Genomic DNA, 20,056 nt, shown 5'->3' on the forward strand with positions numbered 1-20,056 from the left:
CACGCGCCGCAGCCGCACCTCGCGAGACACATGGCCGCGGATCCTCGCGTCCCATCAAGGAACACGGAGGGCAGCAGCACCATGTTACCCGCCCGCCCCAGCCGTGATGTGAGCTGGCTTGCATGATATACGCCCCGGCACGGCGGCCGACGGGCGCGCAGGCGGGCGCGGCGGCGGCGGCGATCCTGCCAAAGGCATGCCGCTGAAGCCGGCCCTTAATAAAGGAAAGCCCACATGCGCTCCGTACCACCTCATCTTGTGTCGGGTCGAACCAAAAGCCACAGCAGATACTGCAGGTGGTGTGTATTGCATTGCATTCCGTCCTCCACAGCGGATCGCCCATGGTTTCAGCCCGTGTAGTTCGACCACTACTAGAGCACTACTTCTCCGTCGTACTTCGTACTTGCACCCAGCGTCGCTGGCTGGCTGCCTCTGCACTGTCCTTAGCCCGGCCTGGCACTCGATTTTTTTCCTTCTTTTTAACATCCCCGTGACTCAAAAAGAGTCGACGACACGCTGCGACGACAACAGGCGGCCAAGTCCCCAGTCCGCGCCGAGTTCAAAGCAGTAACCTGCACTAGACCAAGCACTGGCCGTGTCGCGTTCCATCCCCGGAGCGCCCGTCGCCCGACTGGACTGGCAACGCTCGGCCGGCGCTGAGTTTTTTTCTTGATACAACTACTAGGTAGACATGACTCCCTCCCTCCCTTGCAGCTGCGAGTCGATCCGCGACGGGCATGGCCACGCGACACACAAAGTCTCACCCTTGGCCGCGCCGCTGGGCCACGTTTCGCCTCTGGCGCGCTGTAGTGGCGGCGGCGCGGAAAATTGAGGGGAGGGGAGGGGAGGGGAGGGGGTAGGTAAAGGGCTCCAGCGCCCGTCAGTCAGCCTCTGCTGAACGAGGGCGGCGCGAGCGGCCGGCGCAAGCGCTGTGGCCCGGCCGGCAGAGCACAAGAGGAAGCCCGGCACTTCAACTTGCAGCTGACAAGCAGTCCGTCTCGTCTCAACTTGGGAAGTGCTCCATGCATGGCAGCTGGGGTGAGGCCGGACGGAGACTCGGGCAGTGATTGGCCTCATTACCGTACCAAGGCGCATGCTCCTCGTTTGGCTTGCTTGTCCCGTTCATCTTGTGGTCTTGTTCTGCGCGGACGCATCAACAATGAGCGTTTGCTCTTTGCTCGCACCATTGATCCGTCTCTTTCTTGTGGTTTGAATTCGGCCAGGCGTGGCCGGTGAACGTTGTATGTGATCCCGCGAACGGCATGCGTATTGCCCGAACGGCTCAAGAAGTGCAAAGCACGGCTTCAAAGGCCCACGGTTGCTTTACGCCTGCTGATGACGACGCGACTAATGTCAGGTCTACGATAGACGGGTCATACTCAGACTGTCACTGTCGCAAGGATGTCTCCATTTGGAAGCAACAGTAGCACCAAGTACTTCGTACTGAAGTTGCATCAGAAGGCGACAGATCGTAGCTCCGAGTGGTCAGCAACGCCACACCTACAAGATAGAAAAGACAAAACCACTGCACACAGTGACTGCATCTTAAACAAAAGGGAAACGCCGTCGCTGAGAGAGCTAAAGCCGGAGTCGCGACGACCACACCTCCTCTACCCTGCACGCAATAACAGCGAGTTACAAATAATTCCTCTCACACACATGTGCCCGGTCCCGGCGTCATGTGGTCAATAGGCAAAGGCAAAAAATACAAAAATAAAATAAAGCTTGCCGTAACGAGGAATCGAACCTCGGTTTCCAGTGTTTCACTGGGTGAGTCCACAAACTGATGTCCTAACCACTAGACGATTACGGCTAAACAAGCTTTAGGAATCGAGCATCTCACCACGTCTCCCCTCGAAAAGGAAGATGTGGAAAAATGAAGACTTGCCGTAACGAGGAATCGAACCTCGGTTTCCAGTGTTTCAACTGGGGTTGGTCCACAAACTGATGTCCTAACCACTAGACGATTACGGCTTATTGCGTCTTTGTTGGAGAACCAGGGGCTTATTTCTTCTTAAGTAGGTGTGAAGCAGCGGCAGCCGCCAAGTGGGGTGGGGCTGGGGCATGCACGCCTTGCAGCGAGAGAAGTGGGGCCGCTGATGTCTGCTGGTGCGGCGGCGCAGCGGCGGGTGTGGGGAGGCGAAGCCTGCAGATTGCCGGCCATCTGTGTGTCACAAGCCAATGCAGGTGGGAATTTGCACACCAGCCGACGACATTGGATGGTTGCAAGTTGAAAGGCAACTACGCAACTCGTCTCTGTGTTGTGGCGTTTGGTTTGCATGGCTATGCTACCTATGCCTTGCTGTGCGGTGTTGTCATGTTAGCCATTTTTGTGGATTGGCGCCTGGAGTCCAGCGTGCACATACTGAGGTAGTTACCACAGTACACACTGTACAATTGAAGGACATAGACCCTGCCTGCCGCTGACGCATCCGCCTCACAGGCCGCCGGCTCCAAACCCCCGCCCCCTGGCCGCCTCGACAGCTCCTGGCTTCGGCATCGTAACCGGCAACCTGCGCGAAACGTCCGTTGTCCATGTCTCGTGCATAGCCTACCCCCGTCGCGCAACCCCCAGAGACGGAAGCCGTTCCGCCATGGTGTGCGCGACCCCGGTGGATGCCTCGGCTGCGATCAGGGCGCCACCCGAGCCAGATGGCACCGCGCCGCGGAACGCCCTCCGCTAGCTCTTAAGTGCCCATGGGGAAGCCACCGGTACATATGGGTGTGTGTGTGCTCGAGCAGGAAGGCGCCCGCCATGTCAGTCCAGACTCTGCGAGTTCCCCGTCTCGAGACCTGATACGGGGCCACGATGGAGTCCTCCGGCGCAGACAAGGGCTTCTTCCAGAAGAAACCGGTTCTTCCGAACCAGTTCTACGACGATGCTTCGTACCAGCGGTGCTTCAAGTGTGAGTTGGCATCGCCGGCGGCGGGGCTTACAAGTGGACTGGCTGACATCTGCCCCTGACTAGTCTTCCTGCCCGCGCCTGTGAGGGACAAGAGCGAGGCAGACGTGGCCGCCTTGGGCCATGATGTCCTCACCGACCAGATTTTTGCCTGGATCACCGATGCTGAACGTAATCAACCATATGTTCGAGGCAGCGGCCGCGATGTTTTCGGCCAGCGCGCCGGCGAACTGATCTGCACCGAGGGATGGAGGGAACTCCAGAACTTTGGTATCGCCAAGGGGTGAGTTTGTCTCGGGAGCATCCAAGGGGGCCCTAGTGCTAACGGGATGCCCAGGTTGATTGCTACGGGCTACGACGCGCCCTACGGAGCCTCTGCACGCCCTCTTCAGTTCCTCCGCTCCCATCTCTGGATTGCCTCTTGTGCCAACGTTGGCTGCCCGTCGGCCATGCAGGACGGGGCCGCGTGCCTACTTAAGAAGCACCTCTCGAACCCAAAGCTCTCCGCCCAGCTCTCGTCTGAGCAGCGAAGAGTCTTCGAGGACGCCTACAGCCGACTTACATCCCGCGACCCTGCCGTTGCGTGGACCAGTGGCCAGTGGATGACCGAGCGGCCCGGAGGCAGCGACGTCTCCCGAACCGAGACGACCGCCGTCCGCCAGCCCGGCAATGTCGGCCTTGCGTCCAAGCAGCAGCAGCTGCCGCTCGGACCGTGGAGCATCAATGGATTCAAGTGGTTCTCCAGCGCAACCGACTCGCGCATGACGGTCCTGCTCGCGCAGACCCAAAACGGGCTGTCCGCCTTCATGGCCCCTATGCGGAAGCACGACCCTACGGCCACAACCATGACCGGTCAGCCGCTCACCGATGGCGAGTGCCTTAACGGAGTGCAAATTTCGCGCCTCAAGAGCAAGTTTGGCACACAGTCGCTGCCTACCGCAGAGCTTGTGCTCGAGGACATGCGCGGCTGGCTCGTCGGGCAAGAGGGCCGAGGCATCCACGAGATTACCGCCATTCTCAATTTGACGAGGATTCACTCAGCCATCAGTGCTGTAGGCAGCATCGGTCGCGGACTGGGTGTGGCGAGAGCCTACACACTTGTGCGCGAGATTGGGGCCGGAAAGGGGGCACGCATTAGGCTGGTTCAGAGCCCCTTGCACATGCGAACACTGGCCAAGATGACGGCAGAGTATCACGGCCTGATGCTCCTCAGCTTCTTCGCGTCGTACACCCTGGGGATCACAGAGCACCCGGGTGACAAGCCCGCCACGCCTGCACTCGCGGCCCTCACGCCCGACGCCAGGCTGGCCGAGCCGCTGCTGCGTGTCCTGACACAGCTCACAAAGGCCTACGTCTGCAAGGCCTCCATTCCGCTAATGTTTGCCTGCATGGAGGCCCTCGGCGGCGTGGGCTACCTTTGGAACGCAGAGGCCGAGTACATGAACCTCGGCCGCGTGTTCCGCGATATGAGCGTTGGGGCTATCTGGGAGGGCACAACGGACGTGCTATGCACCGACTTCGTCAGGGCGGTCAAGCACCCTAAGGGCGGTAGCGACTCTCTGGCGGCTCTGGAGGAGGTCATTAAGAAGGGGAGCGCGTTTCAGGGTAAGCTTCCCAAGCCGAGCGATTGGGATCCCGTGTCGCAGTGGAACAGGCTCAAGGGCCGGTTCGGCGAGTCGCAGGCAGATCTCATGGGTGAGGGTAGAGAGCTTCTCTGGGGCGTGGCCGACATTCTGGTATCGGTGCTACTGTACGTAGATGCCGCCACGGATGGCAACGCCGCCACTGCGGACATCCTGCATCGCTTCCTGGAGAGCAAGTTTGGCGTGGTACGGACGCGGGGCAGCCCCAAGGAGGAGCTGGAGAAGGATTTGGCCATCGTATATGGTACGGAGGGGGCTACAGCAAAGCTGTGATTTGCGTCCATCTTCAAGGCATAGCATATCTGCGGACCACAACTTCATCCCATAAGAGCCTTATTCCCTCTCTTCGTCCCCGAACTCGTTTACTTGACATCTCATTAAAGCTAGCCCTTGAAATCCTGACATGTCCCCGCGAGGTCCTTGGTCACGAACTGGACCGTCCTGCAGCCCTCGCCCGTCTTGTCCCTGCCGTAGATCCTCTCGCCCGCGGGACCGTGCGTGTTCGGGCACGCCTTGAGGTCGAAGCTGCCATCGACGGAGAGCATCGTCCGGCCGTCAGACCCCGCGACGAGCGCGTACTGTGTGAAGCCCGGCGTGGGATCGAGACAGGTGAAGCGCAGGTCGTCGCCGCCGCCGGTGACGATGCACGCGCCGTCGCCGTCGCCGAAGAGGACCTTGTTCTCGGCGGAGAGGTTGATGCAGAACCATCCCGTCTCCCGGTCGGGCACGCCGAGGACGGCATCGCCGTGGTAGCCGCCCTTGTCGTCGAACTGCATGGGATTGCTGCTGCTGCCGCCGGTGCCGGTGCCGGCCTCGGCGAGGGTGAAGCAGCAGAAGCCGGGCCAGACGCCGTGGGGCATGTCCGAGGCGGCCGCTGTGACGGCAGACACGGAGGCCATGCCGAGGGTGAGCATGAAGGGGATCTTGAGGAGCATTTTTGTATTGCAGTGAGGCTAGGTGACTATGGGTCTTGATGTGTTTTAGGTAGCTCTGCGTGTCGTGTGCACAGGGGGGGCTGGAGTGAAGAAGTTGGAAGGATGGGGCGGATGGGCACTTGGATGAGCATCAACAGCTGCAGCATCATCACCTTCTTTATATAATCGGGGGCTTCTCATAAAAGGAGCAACAACCCGCCAAATCCCCCCATAACGGACCCTAATGCTCTCACGGCCCCTTTTGCAGGACCGAGTAAATCACACCTGCTGCCGTTAGCTGCAGCATCTCGACCTTTACAACAACAACAGGCGCACCACAGCGGTACGCAGCGTCTCATTTTCCAGAAGAGGAAGGGAACCGGAGGGTCGTCACACAAAACCACAGTCCCGGGGTGCCAACTGGGCATTCCCTAACGCGGCAGCGTGCAGAAACATACACACACAAACGGGAAGCGAGCCGGCATGGGGGCGGCGCGTGTAAGCGCCGAGCAAGGTGTGCGTTCTCACCGAGGGACCGAGCGTGTGACACTACCTGCATGCAACGCCGCCAGCGACAGGTAACGTATCTTGCGTATGGACCCCAACGACGTCAACTTAATGTTACCAATCAAAAAACCGGCCCATGTATGTACGTAGTATATATGTATGATCAAGTCTGCCTGGCCTTAACCTAGTCTCAGATCTGCTGCAAGGGGGGAAACAGTCCTAAAAGTCCGACGGGCCGGGGGGCAGAGAGCCAGCATGCGTAACCAATACGACGGGGAGTTGGGACGGGTTGCCGACGGGCTGCAGTGGCGCCATTGGTGCTGCAGACGTGCGTGCATCGTCGAGCGGCGATTTTGGGGGCCCAACAACGAAACATCAGGCGGGTATCCAGAGACCAACGGCATGAGCACCTATACGAAGAAGTCGAATGGGGTGGTGGGTGGTGAAGAAAATGGGGCCCCTTGCAAGTTTGTTGGCCGTTTGCAGCGGATCGGCGGGAGCGGGGGAGGGGTAGATTCCTACTGAGTTGGGATCAGCCGAGGATGACGGTTGTGACTTGGCTGAGGAGTCGGTCGGTTGGAGAAGAATGTATAGCAAGTAGGACGAGAAGTGTTTGGGGATACTATTGTAGGACACCGAGGTGATGAACGGCACGGAGCGAGACTCGCTGGCCGCCGTGATGCAAGCAAAGAGTTGAGTACCTGTAGTACGTTGTGCGGTTGTAGTTGTCAGTGCACCCCACTGAAGACTCGAGCTGCTTGGAAGCCTTCCAGGTTCGTCTGGCTCTAAGTACCCACTGAGCACCTGGGTGGCAGCCATTGAGCAGCCCTGGAGCGCCTCAGACGAACTAGGCCAGCCACTGGGCGGGCATCTCCGGGGCTCACCTGGGCCTGGTACCCCGCGCGCTGCACTCCCCTGTAGGGATTAACCGGGCCTCTGCAGTGCCCGGGCACCGCTCGCCCTCCAGTGCTCCAGCGTACCTCACCTTACTCACCTAACTTTCAAGTTAGGTTGCCCGTCGCCTCAATCCCACAAAGATGCAAGTGTGTGCGGCTCATTGGATGTTGGATTTGAACGCCGCAACTGGCCGTGCGCGCTCTCCATCTCGATCGGCGAGTTAGTCATTCTTACGTCTGCCCCTGCTGGTCGGTCGGTCGTCAATACATAGGTACTTCGTACGTACGTCCCAGGTTAGCACTTAGGACGGCAGAGGCGGATACTTGACCTCTTCAGGCCGACGAAGCGCGCGCGTGTCGCCGCCTTCATCAATTGACAACCGCATTCACGGTTTCCTCTTCCTCTCATCCGCCCGCCCCAACGACGCCCGCCCGTGCGATCCTTCTTCACGGTCACAACGCCAGACAGCGAGACGGACCGGGAAGGAAACCCTCTGCTTGCCGACGTCTTTTTTGTCTGCACGCACGCCGACCGAGTCGAGTCAGTCCGAGAGCTGACCCTGTCCCTGACGAGAGGGCCGCCGCCGTGAGACGATATAAGTAACCTGCGAGGTTGTGTGCAGGGCTCGCGTGCACCAGCTGCAGGCTCCTTCCCCCCCAATCTGTCGGTCTCCCCTCCCCCCCGGCCCTGTGTGTCTCTGTACCACGACCCAGAAACAGAAAACAGCCAGCCGCCCGCCATGGCCATGCCCAATGACGTCTGGGAGGAAATCTCCCAAGACATCCCCTCCGCCACGGATCCCTTCGTCCAGCAATATCTCGCCGGCCGCGCCACCCTCATCCAGCAGGAGAAGACGACGCGCTCCGACGCCTCGTTCCGCAAGTCGCTGTCGCCCATCGCCCGCCGCGCCTGCGCCATCGTCGACCGCATCCGCGACCATGAGCACCGCACCGTCTGGACCCCCGACGTCGAGGAGGACATGGCCCGCGAGACCGAGCAGTGCGTCTTCCCCGGCATGATGTTCATGATGGCCAAGGACCGCATGGAGAGCACCAAGCTCTGGAGCATCGTCCGCCGCATGCCCAAGGGCTGCCTCCTGCATGCCCACATGGACGCCATGGTCGACTTTGACTACCTCCTCGACGAGCTCATGAAGCTGCCCGGCATCCACATGGCCAGCGACCAGCCCCTGATCACCCAAGAGGCCCGCGAGACCGCCGCGCTCAACTTCAGGTACCGCGCCAAGGAACGCGCCGAGGGCTCTGTCTGGGACGCCGGCTACTCTCCCGACACCTTCATCCGTCTCACCAAGGTGGCCGATGACTTTCCCGACGGAGGCCGCCCCGGCTTCCTCAAGTGGCTCAAGAGCCGCTGCACGCTGTCCCTCGACGACAGCCATCAGCAGCACCACGGCATCGACGCCATCTGGAAAAAATTCGTCAAGTGCTTCGTCGTCGTCGCCACCATTATACACTACGAGCCCATGTTTCGCTCCTACCTGCGCCAGCTCATGAAGCTCCTCAAAGCGGACGGGGTCAACTGGGCCGAGTTGAGGTAAGCCGGTCGCCCACAAAGAACCACAGAGGAACCTGCCCCGTATTCGTTTTCTGACCGTGCATAGATTCACCTGGCCTCTCGATTACTGCCGAGACCAGCAGGAAACGCCCGAGCAAGACTACAGCCACATGTTCCAAGTCATCGAGCAAGAGGTCAAGCGCTTCAAGGCCTCTCCAGAGGGCCAGGGCTTCTGGGGCATCACGACCATCTGGACGACGCTGCGCAGCGTGTCGACCAGACCCATGATCGAGAACATGGACCACTGCATCACGACAAAGATGGAGTTCCCCCACCTGATTGCCGGCTACGACGTTGTCGGCCCGGAGGACTTTGGCAGGCCGCTAGTCGACCTGCTCCCCGAGCTGTTCTGGTTCCGCAAGCAGTGCTCGCAGGAGGGCGTCAACATTCCCTTCTTCTTTCACGCGGGCGAGACGCTGGGCGACGGGTCGGGCACCGACCAGAACCTCTACGACGCCATCCTGCTCGGCACGCGGCGCATCGGGCACGGCTTCAGCCTGTTCAAGCACCCGCTGCTCATCGACATGGTCAAGGAGAAGCGCATCCTTATCGAGTCGTGCCCCATCTCCAACGAGGTGCTGCGCCTGTGCGGCTCCGTCACGGCGCACCCGCTGCCCGCGCTGCTCGCCCGCGGCGTGCCCTGCTGTCTCTGCAACGACGATCCCGCCATGCTGGGCCAGGACACGGCCGGCATGTCCCACGACTTCTGGCAGGCGCTGCAGGGCTGGGACAACCTCGGGCTCGCCGGCCTGGGCAGCCTGGCCGAGAACAGCGTCCGCTGGGCGGCGTTTGAGGACGAGGACGCCGCCGCCTGGGCCCAGGGCGTGCGCGAGGCGAGCCTCGGGGGCGGCCTCAAGGCGCAGCGCATGAAGGAGTGGCAGGTCGAGTGGGAAAAGTTTTGCCTCTGGATCGTCACTGAGTTTGGCGACGAGTTTGACCCAGAGGGCGAGGACCCGGATGCCCAAGTCGCTGCCTAGAGGAGCCGCAAATGTTTTTTCTTTTCAGCTGTGCGTTGCGGACAGGCGCCATGCGGCGGCGGCACATGTTGTTCAACACAGGTCTGGAGTAGCACGGCGTGTACAGAGACAAGGGCCATGTAAAGCAGACCTGCAAGGCATATACTGTACTTTGGGGTGTGCTTGGAGGAGGAGGAGGGGGGAGGGGGCAGGGGGCGGTAGATGCTGACTTGCATGACTGCCAGCGTGCTTGCTTGTGCGCCTTTGTGTGGTAGTAAGTCAGGGCAGCAGACCGTCATCATCGCATCGCCAGATATGAAACCGCCCCCTCAGATCGAACATGCCAACAAGCTGGGTGGGATGCATACAGGTCCCACCCAGGCAGGCAGGCAGACGCCCCCGTATCTAGAAGCACAACCATCTTCGTGCCCCCCTCCCCCTTTTGGCCATGTTGCATCGCGACTTAAAAATGTCAAGCATCAATAAAGGACTTTGCCTACGTGTGTTTTTTTTTCTGGATCCAACACGACAGCCGCCCCTCTTCCCCAAGGGGTCGAGTTCGAAGAGAGGGTAGGTACGTGAGCTTGGGCTCATCATCATCATCGTTAGCCCAGCCACCGCCGCCGCCGAGTGTTGATGCCCAGCCAGCCTGCCTGCCTGCCTGTCCGTGCCGCCACCCCATTGTCTCGTCTTATATATACACCTCGGCTGATTGTGGTTCCAACGGACCAGACCCCCGGCCCCCCTGTCCCCCTCCCCCTCCCCCAAGCGTGGCTGCTTATGTTAGGTGCCCCCCGGGAGATGCGGACGACGACTGACGGTCGATTTCCATGTCCGGAGGGTAGAGTCCCGTCGTTACTCCTTCGCAGAGCCTCAGCCCCGCCAAATGAGCCGCCCGCCCCCCTCCCCCTAGCCTCCCGGTGCCGGGGCCCGGTGAAGAGGCGTCTCCCCTCGCGCTTACACAGCGGAACCACCCCGCACAGGTTTGTTGGACCAGCACCACACCACGCGGCACGGACAACTAGCGTTCGAGGCGAGATGACAATTGTGAACTTGATCTGCGTTGTTGCGGATAACTGAGGATACATGATTGTTGCATGAAATTGGGGGGTATTTAGGGTGAGAATTCAGAAGAAAAAGAAGAAGCCAAAAGCAACGACAGGAATAGGCTAGTTGGTTGCCAGATCCCGTATGCGCCACGACGCCGGCTTGAAATCAAGCTTTCTTTCACGCCTTCTTTTTAAGGGCCATAAACTCCCTGTCGATGACTTGCTACCGTCATCACCCTGCACACTTCGCTCCTTTCTCCTCTTCCGCGTCCCTACTTCATTGCTCGTTCCTGTACATCCGGGTCTCGTCGTCCCGGGCACGCGTCTTGGAGCTTGGCACGAGCGTCACATCGATAGCGGCAAGCATACGTCGGTCAGCCACCGGTTTAGGTTCAGGGGCACCCATTCGATGTTCCCGTCGCGCTCGATGGCCTCGTTGAGGGTGGCACGTTTAAAGTCGTAACGGCCAAGCGCTGTGGCCAACAGGCGCTGGTAGTAGGCGGCACGGTCTGTGTCGCCGGCCTGAACGCACCAGGAGCCAAGCCTGCGTAGTTCAGACACGGAGCGCACCTGGTGGTTGAAGGCGACTGCCTCTGCGTCAGTGAGACGTCGGCTAAAGAAGGGGGACGCGGGACGGAGTACCATTGCGGACCATGCTACATGTATTGACGAGGTCGCGCACCGTCATCCGGTCGCCGCGCATGGTGAACTCTTCCGGCCAGCGCTCGGGGCCGAGGTCGATCGCGGCGACGACAAAATGGGCCACGTCGTAGATGCTCGACATGCAAACGCGGACAGACCGGTCCTTGGCATCGCGATCCGGGTACTCGGCGGTCGCGCCGAGGATGTCGACGAGGAAGTCGGCGGCGCGGTCGGCAGCGGCGCGGCGCCCGGCGCCGAAATGGCCCAACCCATACGGGTGCAGCCGCTCCATGAACATGCCGCACGAGAAGACCGTGTAGCGTATCTGCGACCGGGAGGCCAGCTGGCGCAGCAAAGCGAGGCAGTTGGCCGAATCCTGATCTGTGGGAAGTGGGCAGTGCGACGAGCTGGATGAAGATGAAGACGAGGAGGACGAAGCGTGCCGCTGAGACAGGCTGCCCTCGAATTCGGCAGGCACAAACGTGCGCACGAGGCTGCGCACGGCGGCTTGGATGAGGTTCATCTGCGGACGGCCCGTCACCGTGGACAGAACCAGGTCGACGCCCCGCAGCGCAAATGTGAGGCTCTCCAAGTCGCCATAGTCCACTACTTGAACGGCGATGTCGTACGGTTGGTATTCGGTCCTGGCCTGGTCGAGGTTAGTGTTTCCTGCATCCCGCCGACAAGCGATACGAATTACAACACTGGGCTGCAGGGGAGTCTCAAGGGCGTCTCGGAGCAGGGGGAACCATCCGAGGCGGGGGAGGGAGACGCACAAAGCGGGAGAGCACGACGATGTTGTAGGCGTTTGCCGCCTGCGAAAGCTGCGACGCCAGCAGGTATCCCAGGCCGCCTCCGCCAGCAACGGCGATTCGCATCATGGCGGGGGGGCGCGGCGGCGGCGAGTGCGCACCATGGGTAGATTGCCGAAGGTGATGCCTTTGATCGTCGATGCGTTGCGTCTGCCAGCCTGCCAGTCTGTCCGTCTGTCCGTCGTGTCGCTCGCTCGTCGGTTATGGTGCCGGGTGTTTCTGCGTCTGCCCGTTTCTCTGTTCTGTCTGTCTGCGCGCCTGACGCCTTTTCTGCACCTCTCCGTTGGCCAGCACCCGGCAAAGGAGTCAATCGCAAACCAGGACCTGACGAGTGATACGTGTCGTGCGTTGTTTTTGCAGCTGCTTGCGCAAGCAGAGGGGGAAAAAAGAGGGCAAGCAGAAAATAGAGCGAAAGCGAGAGAGAGAAGCAGAGTCGTGTGCTTCCGGGCCGAGAAGCAAGACACGCACGCCCACGAGACGAGCAAACGTCAAGCATGTATAGAATTATATATAAAACGGCCCGCGGGGCGACGGACGGGGGACCCCCCTCGGTCAAGGTGTCCCTCCCCCCCCCCCATGCCCCCATGTCTGCCGCGTCGACTCGACGTTGCATTCGACAGCACTAAGCAAATTACCGGCGAACGCGCAAAACGGTTCGAGCAATGGCAGGGCAGGGCAGGGCAGGGCAGGGCAGAACATGGCATGGCATGGCATGGGCTTTCCAGAGCACCCAAGGTGGTAGAGCAGAGCATGTCGCGCCCGCTGCATGACATGGCAAGGCAGGCGCAGGCCAGGCCAGGCCAGGACAGCAGCGAGGAAGGAGCTGCCATGTTGCCTTCCGTGTTGGCCCTGCCAGCTTTCCGCAGTTCCAGTGCCGCGCATGTACCTAAATCGCACTTCTATGTTGCTGTACATGCCGAACTGGCTTCGTCTTGCACCCAAGCGGAGGTACCTGCTTGCATGCCTACTTGGCAAGGTACCCGGTCCTGCCCTCTCCTGCCTTGGAAGCCCTCCTGCCTTCTGCCCTCCTGTCCTCCTGCCCTCCTCTCTCCTCCCTCCTTGGTCCTTGCCAGTCGTGTGATTCAGTCGCTCCTGCCTTAGCCGCCCGTCCGTGTCTCCACTGTGCTGCCAGCATATCCCCTCCTCCTCTTCTCTTTGAGGCAATGCCCTCCGCAACCGGCTGGTCCTCTTTTCCTTGCCTCCCTCCTCCTCCTCCTGCTCCTCCTCCTGCTGCCACTGCTCGTACACCACCAGAGACTCGCAATCACCCGTGGATACTATGGAGACACCCACACCCCGACCCATATCCTGCACTACCCGCTGCAGCACCTGCCGCACCACCCCGATGCCATGCGTGTCCCACCACCCCCGTCGTTCCCGGCTCGTTTGTGCCCTCGGCTCGCGCCTTGGCCTAACTACCTTGCCTTGCAGCCTCCTCCATCACGACCTCGGGATCTCGAACTTGCTCCCCCCTTCCTGCCTTGCAGCGCCACTGCGATAAGCGGCCGGCTGTTCCTGCCGATGAAGACAAGGCGATGCAAGACAGGCCTGGACGAGTCAAGACAAGACAAGACAAGACAGGCCTCCACCCTGGATGCGGCCCGCCCGCTAACGACACTAGGTAGCTGGGGCCGCCGCCGCCGCCGCCGCCATCGATCCAGGGAGAGGCACATAGCACCGTGGCTCGTCTCCAGCGGTCGGTCTAGGGACGGGCCAGGGCAGGGCACCGCGCGATGTGGCTTTCGCTGCCCCCTTGCTCTCCATCTTCCCATCTCGCCCCCCCTCCCTCCCCACTTGCGGGACCGCACACCGTTCCGCACCCTCGTCAGGCGCGAAAGGCGCCCGAGGTGCGCTAGCCCAACTTACTGCGCACAATCAGTACCAAGAGGAGAACCAAGAAGGAGAGACACATGCATGTCGCGCTTGCTTTCTGCACGCAATACGTAACAGGCTCGCGGCTCAAAGACGCGGCTCTTCAGCTCGTCATCACTGCCTGGCGAATCGGCGCAGAGAGCTCAGCTCGACTTGCCGTTCTGGCGCACACACGCTTGGTCAGCACGTATTTGATCCTCGTTCCTCACGCACCCGCTTACACGCTCTCACGCAAGACGGAGCGACACGCCTCTCGTATCACCCCAGAGTGCGCCCATGTGCTCGACACCGGCCCCGCGCTGCCGGGCGCCGAGGGCTTGGGGAATGCAACCGCGCGTGCGTGGGTTGTCGCCATGCGAGCTCACCGTATTATTTAAGATGCCGCCACGATCAACATGTGCGGTCGGTTAGAGACGAGGTGCAACGTGACAATTCGCTTTCCCCTCAGCCAATAACGGTCATGAACTTTGGCCTCTGCCCGTCGGGCGGCATCAATCCAAAAAGGGAGTCAAGGAGAGAGGCAAGTTGTATTTGGTCGAGGCTGAGGTTTGCTAAAGTGCCGATCGGGGCTTCGACTGGCCAGGCTTCCGTCATCCGAAGGGCACACGCACCACTTGTTGTGCTGTCCGGCTGCCCACGTACGTACGTCCAACGATCCGCATCGACGCCCGACTCGGCGGTCATGCTGTCATCTTAAAGCTGCAGCCTTGCTGTCCCTGCCTTGTCCTGCATCACCACGTTGGCCGTCCCTGGACCGTGTTCCTGGACCCTGGGGTTTCGTTCCCGTCGATGTGCGCTCATGCAGTGCGCCCTGGGGCCTGGCAGGTCCCTGAGCAGGGCTAACGCAGGTGCATGCGAATCAGCGTTTCGCCCCGTTTGACTGCGAGCCTCCCTCCCGACAGAGACGATTCCTCGACACCGCCGTTGGGGGCCAAACCCGCCAACCCACCCCCAAGCGACGAACGGTGTGGCGGAGCTCGGCATTTGCCTCGTAGGGCTGAAGGATGGCTTGGACGACCTAACTGGGCGCTTAAATCGACGGCTCCAGGTCGAATGGAAACTGGCCCTCCCTCGGCTTCATACTTGGCCGGGCCCCCTGATCCCCCACCAGCATTCGTCTACACTGCCATGTAGTTTCAACAAAGCCATGCGACGTGGAACCTGCTGTTAGTCCACCTAGAACGAAGATTGTAGTTCGGTCATCTGTAGGTAAACTGGATGTCTATGTCAAATGCTACTACTAACTTAGTCTAAGCCTGCAGTGCCGCCTCCTCCCTCGCCGCTCCACTGCCTTTACGCCAGCCCTCCGTAGGGTCGACCCGCCGCCTCGCCACGCTCTCTTCGCCACGCCGGCCCCAGCCTCCGCCGCCCGGTGTACATACAATGATCCGATCGCCAGCCTTCATCGCCGCGCTATTCTTGGCTCCCAGGTTGATTTGCCGCTCCTCGTACTCCTTGTCCCCGTCCTCCTCTTCCTTGCCGTCGTTATTGTGGAATTGTGCCAACGATCTATCCCAATTGGACTTTTCCACGTTGCGAACCCACAGGTTCAGACCGCAGGCTCCGTCTTCGCCTCCGTTGAGCCCGTACGGGTGATAGACTCGCCGTTCACTGAGAATCGAAACCTGGAGCGGGATGCGGAACTCGATGTCACGGATGACGCCGTCGCCGCCTCGGTGCTGGCCGGCGCCGCCAGAGCCCTTTCTTATGGAGAACTCGCGCAGCAGCACCGGGTACCGTCGTTCGAAGATCTCAGAGTCGGTGATGCGCGTGTTCGTCATGTGGACGTGCACGCCCGACGTGCCCTCCCAGTCTGGACCGGCCCCGCTGCCACCGGCAATGGTTTCGTAGTATCCGAATCCCTTGACGGCCTCCGACCCTGTCTGATTGCCACCGAAGCCAAATGTTAGGTTGTTGCAGCAGCCTTGGCTGGCCGCGCAGGCCTGGAAGGCCTTGAAGATGACGTCCGTGATGCGCTGGCTCGTCAGGACGTTGCCGCCGACCACCGCGGCCCCGGGGGACGGGGACAGAATCGACTTTGGCGGGATCTTGACATTGATGGGCTTCAGGCACCCTTGGTTCAGCGGGATATCCTCAGACACGAGGCAACGCAGGCAGTAGATGATGGCGCTGTAGGTGATGGCCTGCGGCGCATTGATGTTGCCATACACCTCAGGGCCGGTGCCCTCAAAGTCGAACTCCGCACTGCCGTTCTCGGGGTCGATGCGGATCTTGAGCTGGATGGGGGAGCCGTCGTCCATGTGGTCGATGGCCGACAGATCTTTGCCCTCGAACCGCTTGTGGACGTCTTTCAGGAGCCGACGCACAGAGTTTTCCGCGTTGTTCTGAATGTTGACCATGTAGAACTGGACGGTTTCTTCCCCGTACTCCTCGATGAGCCCTTCGATGAGGGAAATACCTTTCTGGTTGGCCGACACCTGAGCCCGGAGGTCGTTGATGTTGTCCGCCAGACTGCGCGTGCCGCTGCAGCCGGGATACTTGGCCGGCTCGTCGTAGAAGAGCTCGACGACGCGCTTCTCGTTAAACTTGCCGCCACTGACCAGCTTCTCGCTGCGGATGGACGCGCCCTCCTGGAACAGCTCCCTCGAGTGGGGCGGCATGCTGCCGGCCGTGATGCCGCCAATGTCGGCGTGGTGCGCCCTCGACGCGGCGTAGAAGAGAATCTTCTCGCCCTTGTCGTCAAAGGCGGGCATGACGAGCGTCACGTCAGGGAGATGGGTGCCGCCGTACGCGGGGTGGTTCGCAATGATGACGTCGCCCTTCTCGAGCCTGCCCTTCCAGATCTCAGCCTGGCGCTTCACGCACGTCGACATGGAGCCGAGATGCACGGGCAGATGAGGGGCGTTGGCGACGAGGTCGCCCCCTGCATCGAAGATGGCGCACGAGAAGTCAAGGCGCTCCTTGACGTTTGTGCTGACGCTCGTCTTCTGCAGGGCGCGACCCATTTGCTCGGCAATGGCCATGAAGCGGTGGCCGAAGATGGACAGCATGATGGGGTCGACCTCGCGCGCACCGTTTTGCGGCCTAGAAGGTTGTCAGATATGGAAGCCCACTGGGTATTGCGATGGGAGGAGGGGGAGGAGGAGGAAACTTACTCGCTCTTGGTCTCGTGCTCAATGTCCAGGATAACGTGCGTTTCGGTGATGAGAGCCTTGGCCTTGGGGGTCACGACAATCGTTTGGGTCCCATCGGCCAGCATGGCCGGGCCATTCAGGACGTCTCCGACGGCAAGGTTCTCAAGCTTGTAAATGGGCGTCTTGTGGCGTCCGCCCTCAAAGTAGACCTCCTTGGTGCCATGCGCCTTGCCCTCCGCCACGGCCTGCCGCTTGATCGTCTTGAGCTGCTGGTCGACCGTCTTGTCCTTGTGCCTGAAGCTCTTTCCGATGCCCCTCACGCGCACGTCGTCGACAATGATGTCCCTTTCATCAAGCGTAAAGCCAAACTCGTACCGGTGGTGCCTGACAAAGGCCTTGCCAAACTCCCAGTCCTTGCCGCCAAAGTGCTCGTCGGCCTCCTCCTGCGTGGGCTTCACGATCATGAGGGCCGACTCGGTGCCGCGGTACCGCATGTTGAGGTACTCCTGGAACACAATCTCGTCGTCCTTGAAGCCCTGGTCCTTGAGGGCGGCGCGCGAGCTGTCCTTGAGCTTCTCCATCTTGCTGCGCAGCTGGTCGACGGCGTCGCCGCCGTCCTTCCAGACGGACGAGTCGGGCTCCTGGCGCTCGTCGACGACATCGGCGAGGGCCATGCCGTAGGCGGAGAGCACCGACGAGTAGCGGTGGACGAGGATCTGGTGGATGCCGAGCGAGTCGGCAATGGCGACGGCGTGCTGGCCGCCGGCGCCGCCAAACGTGGCGAGGCGGTGCTTGGAGGAGTCGTGGCCCTTGGCCTCGGTGATGGAGCGGATCGGCCTCGTCATGGTCTCGTTGGCGACGGTCAGGAAGCCGTACGCGACCTCGTCGACGCTGAGGTTCTTGCCCGTCTCCTTGTTGACCTGGTCGGCGAGCTCCTGGAGCACCTTCTTGCTGGCCTCGGGGTCCAGCCCCTCGTCCTCGTTCTTGCCAAAGATCTTGGGGAAGAACTCGGGCAGCAGCCGGCCGAGGTAGAGGTTTGCGTCGGTGACGGTGGCGGGGCCGCCCTTGCGGTAGCACGCGGGGCCCGGGTGGGCGCCGGCGGACTCGGGGCCGACGGCGAAGAGGCCGTTTCGGAAGAAGAGGCGCGAGCCGCCACCGGCCGCGACGGTGTTGATGTCGAGCTGCGGCGACTGGATGGTGACGCCGGCGGTGGTGGTCTCGAAGACGTGCTCGTAGCGGCCCTCGCCGTAGCGCGATACGTCGGTGCTGGTCCCGCCCATGTCGAAGCCAATGACGGGGGTCTTGGTGTCCTCGTCGTACGAGGTGATGGCGTAGCCGACGACGCCGCCGGCGGGGCCCGAGAGGATGGCCTTGAGGCCGGTGAACTTGTCGACGTCGACGAGGCCGCCGTCGCTCTGCATGAACTCGCAGCGCGCGCCCTTGTTGGGGCCCGCTCCCGCGTTGACGCTGCGCGTGCCGAGCCCTCCCTCGAAGCCGCCCTGGAAGCCGTCAATGTACCTCCGGATGGCCGGGGTCAGGTAGGCGTCGGCGCAGACCGAGGTGGCGCGGGGCACGAGCTTGACCATGGGCATGAGCTCGTGGCTGAGCGAGATGTGCTCGAAGCCGACCTCGCGGGCTATCCTGCCGACCTGGGCCTCGTGGTCGGGGAAGGTGTAGCCGTGCATGAGGCAGACGGCGACGCTGCGGATGCCCTGGTCGTAGACGTCCTTGAGCCTGCGGCGGATGTCCTGGTCGTCGGGGCGCTTGAGGATGCGGACCGTCTCGCCGGACATGCCGCGGACGAGGACCTCGCCGTGAGCGCCGCCACCGACCTGCGCGCGGGCGGGGGTGACGGTGCGCTCGGGGTCCTCTGCGTAGTCCTCGAGGGTGACGCGCTCGTCGATCTCGACGACGGCCTCGTAGAGGACGTCTGGTTTCCGGATGGCCAGGTCGAAGATCTTGGGGCGGGACTGGTTGCCGATGTCGAGGCAGTCGCGGAAGCCGCGGGTGACGACCATGGCGATCTTCTCGCCCTTGCGCTCGAGCAGGGCGTTTGTGGCGACGGTGGTGCCCATGCGGATGGAGTCGATGTGGGAGGTGTCGAGGGCCTCGCCGCGGGGAATGTCGCGGCCGAGGAAATGGCTCATGATGCGGCGGATGCCCTCGAGGGGCGCGTCCCTGTAGTTGGCCGGGTCCTCGGAGAGGAGCTTGATGATGATTTCCTCGCCATTGTGCTCGCCCACGCAGTCGGTGAAGGTGCCGCCGCGGTCGATGGCGATGCGCACGCCGCGGCTCGACGAGGGGGCCGTCGGCGGGGTTGACGAGGCCGTCATGCTGTGTGTGTGTGAGTGTGTGAGTGTGTGAGTGTGAGAGAGAGCGAGTGAGTGAGCAATGTGGATGCTGCAGCTGGCTCTTGTTGGGTGGCTTCCCCCCTCTGCTCAGCTAAAAGTGTCGCTATCACAAGGCGTGGGTAGTAGCGAGCTGGGGCAGCGGCGTCACACACGATGGAGAGAGGAAGGAGGGGGAGAGAGAGTGCGAGGTGGATTAAAAGTGTCGAGAAGATGAAGCCGTCCGGCGGGAGCCTCTTTATGAACCTGTTGCGCGCGCGCGCGGCCATCCGTCATGGGGAGGCTCCCCGCCGTTCTCAGTGAGCTTACAGCATAATCTATCGTTTTGCGCCGGTGGCGGGGTCCGGCGCGGGGTGGGGTGGGGGAGGCGCGGGTGCAGCCCGGGTGTTTCGCGCGCTGTGGACGTGAGCCCGGTGTGTGTGTGTGTGTGTGCTCTGGGCTCGCTCGCCAACAAAAAATGCACCCCTGGATTGGATGAATTTGCGGAGCGAGGAGGGGTCCTCCTCGTCGCGGGGTGAGGGTGCCCGGTGCCTAACCTGCAAGTTTAGTAAGGTAAGTAGTACCTACTAGAGGTAGTACTGTAGGTACCTAAGGTAGTGGAGGTAGCAGCTGTGCTCAGCGCACCACAGCGCTGGGCGAACTGCCCGCCCATGCCTGCCGCCTACTGGACCCCCCTGAGCCACTGCAATCCTTCCATCTGACCCTGACGGGCAGGGCACCGACGACGGGGCGGGGGGCGAGCGAGCGAGCGAGCGGTGGGGCGCCAGCGGACCGGGGTTCCGCCTCCGACGGGTCACCGACGGGGAGCGTCCCCGAGGCCGATGGCAGCCCCACCCGTGCGCC

General features: G+C 61.7%; 5 protein-coding genes and 2 non-coding genes across 7 annotated transcripts; 2 read left to right on the top strand and 5 right to left on the bottom strand.

The window, feature by feature from the left end:
- Positions 1 to 1,726: 1,726 nt before the first annotated feature.
- On the bottom strand, positions 1,727 to 1,813 carry JDV02_006701. The gene has a single exon. It is a non-coding gene; the product is annotated as a tRNA-His (tRNA).
- A 72-nt stretch (positions 1,814 to 1,885) lies between these two features.
- JDV02_006702 lies at positions 1,886 to 1,974 on the bottom strand. Its single transcript has one exon. It is a non-coding gene; the product is annotated as a tRNA-His (tRNA).
- Positions 1,975 to 2,458: 484 nt separating this feature from the next.
- On the top strand, positions 2,459 to 4,901 carry JDV02_006703 (uncharacterized protein). Its single transcript, XM_047988120.1, has 3 exons — positions 2,459 to 2,906; positions 2,970 to 3,186; positions 3,241 to 4,901. Exons 1-3 carry the CDS (start codon positions 2,810 to 2,812, stop codon positions 4,817 to 4,819), a joined length of 1,893 nt encoding a protein of 630 aa, XP_047844112.1. The 5' UTR covers positions 2,459 to 2,809; the 3' UTR covers positions 4,820 to 4,901.
- Positions 4,740 to 5,528, bottom strand: JDV02_006704 (uncharacterized protein). Its single transcript, XM_047988121.1, has one exon. The coding sequence runs from the start codon at positions 5,479 to 5,481 to the stop codon at positions 4,930 to 4,932; it is 552 nt and encodes a 183-aa protein (XP_047844113.1). The 5' UTR covers positions 5,482 to 5,528; the 3' UTR covers positions 4,740 to 4,929.
- Positions 5,529 to 6,956: 1,428 nt separating this feature from the next.
- Positions 6,957 to 9,886, top strand: JDV02_006705 (Adenosine deaminase). Its single transcript, XM_047988122.1, has 2 exons — positions 6,957 to 8,418; positions 8,486 to 9,886. The coding sequence occupies exons 1-2, from the start codon at positions 7,604 to 7,606 to the stop codon at positions 9,414 to 9,416; spliced, it is 1,746 nt and encodes a 581-aa protein (XP_047844114.1). The 5' UTR covers positions 6,957 to 7,603; the 3' UTR covers positions 9,417 to 9,886.
- A 903-nt stretch (positions 9,887 to 10,789) lies between these two features.
- JDV02_006706 (uncharacterized protein) lies at positions 10,790 to 11,967 on the bottom strand (the record flags this gene model as incomplete). The annotated part of the gene is made up of 3 exons (XM_047988123.1): positions 10,790 to 11,031; positions 11,087 to 11,735; positions 11,863 to 11,967. The coding sequence occupies 3 exons, from the start codon at positions 11,965 to 11,967 to the stop codon at positions 10,790 to 10,792; spliced, it is 996 nt and encodes a 331-aa protein (XP_047844115.1).
- Positions 11,968 to 14,831: 2,864 nt separating this feature from the next.
- Positions 14,832 to 19,536, bottom strand: JDV02_006707 (5-oxoprolinase (ATP-hydrolyzing)). The gene is made up of 2 exons (XM_047988124.1): positions 16,887 to 19,536; positions 14,832 to 16,815 (listed from the first exon to the last, which is right to left on the bottom strand). The coding sequence occupies exons 1-2, from the start codon at positions 19,196 to 19,198 to the stop codon at positions 15,021 to 15,023; spliced, it is 4,107 nt and encodes a 1,368-aa protein (XP_047844116.1). The 5' UTR covers positions 19,199 to 19,536; the 3' UTR covers positions 14,832 to 15,020.
- Between the last annotated feature and the right edge of the window lie 520 nt (positions 19,537 to 20,056).

The sequence above is a fragment of the Purpureocillium takamizusanense genome, chromosome 6 (genome assembly GCF_022605165.1).
Source record: "Purpureocillium takamizusanense chromosome 6, complete sequence".
NCBI lineage: Eukaryota > Fungi > Ascomycota > Sordariomycetes > Hypocreales > Ophiocordycipitaceae > Purpureocillium > Purpureocillium takamizusanense.